Genomic DNA, 6,008 nt, shown 5'->3' on the forward strand with positions numbered 1-6,008 from the left:
AATGGTTCCAGCTTCACTTTCCAACTGGCAGTTACTCTGACAAACAGCTGACAGTAAGACAGTGAAGTGTCTTTATTTAAAAGTAACTGATTTGTCCCCAGAATTAAAACAGATGCTGAAATAAAGTTGGCATCTGTATTGCTGTAAATAATAAGTAAATCCTTGGTTGGGAATTTGATGCTCCTCAGTATTTTAAGATTAACTGCTTTTATCTCTTTTAATTCAGGGTTTAGACACTTGAAAAGGCAGATCAGTGAGAAATGAGACTAATAAGTTTATTACTGTAAAATAATTGTCCCTACGCTTGGTCAGATGCTCATCCGGGGGGCTGAGAAAGAGAAGTTGTTTCCATATTGGCTCTGTTCCAGCTTCTTCCAAAGCTGGAACTTTGACCCCTCCTGAGGAGGGAAAACATCCCAGAGCCGTGTGTGGGCAAGGCTCAGCAGGCAGCTGTGGATCCCCTCATGCAGAGCTGTGCCCACTTCAGCTGGGTGGATGCACTGACTGGTGTTCTTGTCTTCAAAGGAGGAACGTGTTCCGAGGTCGGAGGAGACGGGAGGACGACCGGATTTCGGTAAGTTCTGCTTCCCTTTTTGGAGGGAATCCCACAAAGTGCAGGGTGTTGGCTTTCCAGTTACTGAAGGAATGGCAGTGTCCTTAAATCCTCAGATTACATTGGGGGCTTACAGTTTTTCTAGGACATTCTCTGACACTTGCGCAGGGCTTTTACTGCTCAGTGTTATGACTCTAGTAACGGGTGTTTTCCCTCTCCAGAGACCTCAGCCTTCAGCAGAAACAAAGACTCAGACACCAAAGTTTGACTTGCTTGCATCCAATTTCCCACCTTTGCCTGGCAGCACAGCAAAAATTCTGGGAGAGCCTGTGCTGGAGAGCAGGATGTCCGACATCGTTAAAGGAGTCTGCAAAGAGAAGGTGCCTGGTCTTGTCTCCGTACACCCACGGGAGTATCGGGGTGCTGTGACTCCCTTTTCCCTGTTAAAGGGTTGGTTTGTTAGAGCCATGTATTCCAATGCTCTAATCCCAGACTTCCCACTGGTTTGTTCATAAAATGGTGCATTTTCCCTTTTTTTTGGTGGGAATGCAGCTAGGACTCATGCAGTTATGCTGTTGTAAACTCAGTAATGTTTAGGAATGAGGCAAAGGGGGAATGTTGGCTGTTGGAGTAGGGACAGTTTGGTGGAGCGTGGGCAAGGGATCTTTCCAGATGAATTTGTTCCTTGAGCTGGTGGGACTAAGCACTGATACTCTGGGTGATCCAGCCTTAGTTCTGGTTTTACCCACTGCTTGTTTTGCCCATATAAAGAGGAATTGCTTTAGAGGTGATGGTCCAAAAGAAGTAAAATTCCTATCAGGACTTGAGCAGCCTTTGAGACTACCCTCCTTCTCAGATGTCTTGCAGTGCCATATTGTGGAGAAATTTGAGTATCGTTCTGTGTTTTGCAACTTGTGCTCTGTGTGCAGGAAAGCAAAGACTCCCTGTCCCCCTGCCCGGCTCCTGCTCCGGACGAACAAACGCCCAGCGCTGCCCAACCGCCCATGCCCAGCGTGAGCTCCCCGAGCCAGACTGAGCCTGTGCTGCTGAGGTACGCAGAGAACATGGGCATACCATGGAATCATGGAATGTCCTGAGTGGGAAGGGACCCACAGGGATCATCCGGTCCCACCCCTGGCCCTGCACAGACACCCCAACAACCCCCCCCTGGGCATCCCTGTCAGCGCTGTCCCAACGCTCCTGGAGCTCTGGCAGCCTCGGGGCCGTGCCCATTCCCTGGGGAGCCTGGGCAGTGCCCAGCAGCCTCTGGGGGAAGAACCTTTTCCTGACATCCCACCTAACCCTGCCCTGGCCCAGCTCCAGCTGTTCCCTCGTGTCCTGCCACTGGTCACCGCGAGCCGAGATCGGAGCTGCCCCTCGGGATGAAGCTGCAGCCCCCAATGAGTCCCCTCAGTCTCTTCTCCAGCTGAACAGACCCAGAGCCCTCAGCCACTCCTCCAGACCCTTCCCCATCCCCTTGTCCCTGCTCCGGACCCTCTCCAGCAGCTTTAGATGTTTTTTATGTTGTGGTGCCCCAAACTGCCCCCAGGACTGGAGGTGAGGCCACCCCAGTGCAGAATAGTGGCACAGTCCCCTCCCTCACCTGTCCGGCAGTGCTGGACCCGATGCCCCCAGAATGTGGTGACCCTTTGGGCTGCCAAGGTGCTGCTGACTCATTTGCATGTTCCAGCAAAGTCTCTCACCAGTGTCTGGCAGTAATGCTGGGTGGCCTCTTCTCCAGAGGCTACCAGATGGAAAGAACAGATCATGGTGGGAATGGCTGTTCTGTTCTGAACTTGTGATTTCAAAGAAAGGAAATAATCTCTTGAAACATGAGTGTCAGTAGGTTTTAATTTGAATTGTTGTTGGTTTATCAGCACGGTTCAGCCAGAGAGCAAACCAGAAGAAGTGTCTGCTCCAAAGGACGTGGCCAGCCCGGCTTCCCCGCCAGCATCTGTCTGTGCCGTCAGTGCTGCAAAGCCACCGAGGACAAACGCCTCCTCACCTTCTGCTCAAGCAAGTGCAGCTCCTGCTCTGTCAGCACAGGTAAGGCCCAGAGCAGGGAACGGGAATGGCACAGGGAGCTTTCTCTGGGATGAGCTGGTGGCGCATCCGGGAGCTTCCCTCCGCTCGCTGTGCGTGTTGTTGCTGTTGTGCCTTGACTTCGTGCCTGGGATAGGCTGGGAGGTGGTTGTGGTGCATAAACCTCGCTCTTCTCCTTGGTCCCAAAGGAGCCTCGCAAGCTCAGTTACGCCGAAGTTTGCCAGAAGCCCCCAAAGGAGCCTCCTCCAGTCCCTGTCCAGCCTCTGAGGGAGCATCGCACCAACATCGTTCCCCCTGCCAAAAATGAAGAAAATGGTACGTCGGAGAAGGCTCCGGAGAAGGCTCCTCACGAGAGGGCTGAAGGTCGAATGAAGGATTACTCCGGGTTCCGCGGCAGCGGAGCTCCCAGGGGAGCTGCTGGGAAAATCAGGGAACAGAGGCGCCAGTTTGGACGCAGATCTTCGCCTCAGGGAGCACCGCGACGCGGCGGCAAGGAGCAGTATGTGCCACCCCGGTCACCAAAGTAACGCTGGGCCAGCCAATGATTCTCTATTTAACTTGAGCTGTGGACTAATGAGCAGCAGAGAGACTGAGGAGGGAAGGATTCGGGAAGGGGAATACTGAACTGGAGCGTGGCTTGTGTGGAGAAGTTGTGGAGGGTCCCAAAATTCATCTCTAAAAGTGATTTCACAAATGCTGGAGGATTCCAATCACTATAAATATAGAGATTATAATTTTTGTATTTTTGTTTTTAATTTGCAGAGGGTTTCCTGCTTGAAATCAGCTTTGGGGTTGTGAAAGTAGCGTTTTGACAAAGTGAAAGAATATGAGTTGACAAATTAACCTGTCCCTCGGTGTAGGAGGAAAAGGATAAGAGAATATTATTTTTGGAAAATGAGCATTTCTGTAAAATTAGAACTTTTTTTAACCTATTTAACGTTTGGCTTGTGGGCTGGTGTGTCTGCCATGGACAGCCTGGCATTGCAGAGGCCTCTGCAGCAGCAGGAGTGGAGCGAGTGCAGCCAGAACTGTTGTCATCACTTAGTCACTGATGATGAAAACTGAATGTACTACTGTAGTAAACCATGTGTTTCCAGCTTGAAGTAGAGTCTCTTGACCTTACTAATATTTCATTCAGCAAGCTTTTTAAGGTATAATTTTTGCAGGATACTGGATTGTAGATGCGAGTGTGTGGACAGCAGAAATTGTCTCGTAGACACAGTGGGAGGAGGCAAAGGGAGCATGTTAGAATTTTTAATATGCCCTTTTTCCTTGCCTCCTTTTGAGGGCAACTCCTTAGGTTTGGGGTTTTGTTTGTTTGCTTTTTTCCTCTCTTGTTACTTTCTCTAATTTCCTTATTACAGACTTTAGTGCATTTTTCTTGGTGTGTTTTCCTGAGGCAGCCCCAGGGTAGGACGGGCAGGTGGCTACACAGCACCTGGTGTTACCTGCACAGGTAAAGAGCCTGGAATTGCAGCCTGGGAGGTGGGAACTGTGGGCACTCGCTGTCATCTCTGGATGACTGGCAGCAAACCAGAGCTGTGGCTGGGTGTTCTCTGTGCTGACTCTGGAATAGGCTGTTGGCTGCTGTATTGCCAGAAATCAGGGTTTGTACTCCTGGGAACTCGTTGTTTACAGCTGATGTCATAGCAACTGACTCGTTTTTAACTGTTTAAAATGGAATTAAAGGTGTGGAGTTAAAGAATTCCCTCGTGTTCAGAGAAGCTGCTGGAGAGGTGGCTCCTTGCCAGCTGCGTGCTGACTGAATTCACAACACTATTGTGCAGTAAGTGGTTAAGTTTCAGGGTGATTAATGACCGAAATAGGAACATTCAGCGCATTAATCTGCCAAAATCAGCATACCAGGGTTCAAAGTTCTGTATAAAGCGTTAGGGAAAAGTAGCTTCCAGCAGTAAGAATCACATCTTTATTTTTTCCTCTTTTTTTTTAGTGAATAGCAAGTGTACAAATTTAAAGTTGTAAGTTGTGAACACTGGAAAACTCAATTGTGATATATTCCGTAACCATCTTAGTAATATATGCTCGTGTTGCCATAGAATGAATGTAAGTGGCAGTTAAAATAACTGTGAAATTTTTCATCTTCTGATTTCTTAGCCAGATAACCCTTGGTGACTTGGGCCTGAGTAGGAATTCTCTATCAACTGCTTGGAGAACACTCATATCTATTTTTATAAATATATATATAAAGCCAGAGTTGTCATTTCTCTAACTTATTATTCAGCTTGGCAATTGCTTTGAGTTGATTCATAACACAGTATAATGTATTTATGCAGTTAACTGTTCATTTCTACGCATGTTACAGAGAGAGAGTCAGAGTATCGTAGAACGGGCTGAGTTGGAAGGAACCCATCAGGATCACAGAGTCCAACTCCTGGCCCTGCACAGGACACCCCAACAATCCCACCCTGTGCCTGAGAGCGTTGTCTAAATGCTTCTTGAAATCAGACAGGCTTGGAGCTGTGACCCCTTCCATGGGGAGCCTGTTCAGTGCCCGACCCCCCTTTTCCTCGGGTCCTGAAGTATGTATACATATATATATTTATATATATAGATATATATAGATATATATATAGATATAAAAATAACCCAAAATCACTATTCGCTTTTAAACTACCTGTACTGGGTTTGGGAGGTTTTTTTTAATTTAGTAAAAAAAATCGTTGATCACATCCACAGTTTAGGGATTCTTACAGACCCTTCTCCGTTTATTTTGATAATGTTACTCTTGTTGGAATGATAGGGAAGTTTAAGTATTTAGTGTCAAAGTCCTAAAACGCAATGAATGCAAAGTTTAATTCATTTTAAAGGCTCTAAACAATTCCTGCAGCCAAACTGGAACAAAACAAGCCTGTAGGATGGTCACGGGTGTTTAGGGGAGATGTGTTCTGGGACGTTGAGGAAGCATTGGGATGCCAACAGCTGTTGGCTGTTTTGAGGAGGAATTGTGAGGGAAGGGGCTGGTGCAGATGTTGCTCAGAATTCCCTGATCCAGTGTCAGTGACTTGCTTGTGCTGAGAGCACCTGAATGGTGAAATGGAACTTTGTCATTGATCAGATGTGGGAAAACCCAACCAACCGTGGCTCCGTCTTCCTTGCAGGGTGATGGGAAAAGGGTGCTCTGTGAGCCCTGGGAGTGTTCCCAGCAGCAGGTTGTGGCTCTTGTGCAGTGAATGTAGGTCAGGCTGGAACTGTTGGCTTTTCCCAGCATATCCAAACTTTTCTCAGCTTAGGGCACTTGGAATTTATTTCACACCTGCATGCAAGGATTTCACGTGAGCATTTCCCTTCCACCATTTCTAGCTGTGGTTTGGGGTTGGTTTGTTTTTTCCTTTCTATTCTTTTCTATGCAGGGGGAAATTCCCAGTTGGATACAGCGGCTGTGAAACTGTAG

At 47.8% G+C, this 6,008-nt stretch overlaps 1 protein-coding gene across 2 annotated transcripts in view; it reads left to right on the top strand.

The window, feature by feature from the left end:
* LARP4 (La ribonucleoprotein domain family member 4) overlaps positions 1 to 5,195 on the top strand; it is a 17,281-nt gene extending 12,086 nt beyond the window's left edge. For both annotated transcript variants that reach the window (XM_017730751.1, XM_017730752.1), the window contains exons 12-16: positions 526 to 574; positions 775 to 933; positions 1,483 to 1,604; positions 2,431 to 2,599; positions 2,785 to 5,195. In XM_017730751.1, coding sequence (XP_017586240.1) covers positions 526 to 574; positions 775 to 933; positions 1,483 to 1,604; positions 2,431 to 2,599; positions 2,785 to 3,123 — 838 coding nt within the window. In that variant the 3' untranslated portion in view covers positions 3,124 to 5,195. The remainder of the gene's footprint in view (positions 1 to 525; positions 575 to 774; positions 934 to 1,482; positions 1,605 to 2,430; positions 2,600 to 2,784) is intronic.
* The last annotated feature ends 813 nt before the right edge of the window (positions 5,196 to 6,008 follow it).

The sequence above is a fragment of the Corvus brachyrhynchos genome, unplaced genomic scaffold, assembly GCF_000691975.1.
Source record: "Corvus brachyrhynchos isolate BGI_N302 unplaced genomic scaffold, ASM69197v1 scaffold933, whole genome shotgun sequence".
NCBI classification, from domain to species: domain Eukaryota; kingdom Metazoa; phylum Chordata; class Aves; order Passeriformes; family Corvidae; genus Corvus; species Corvus brachyrhynchos.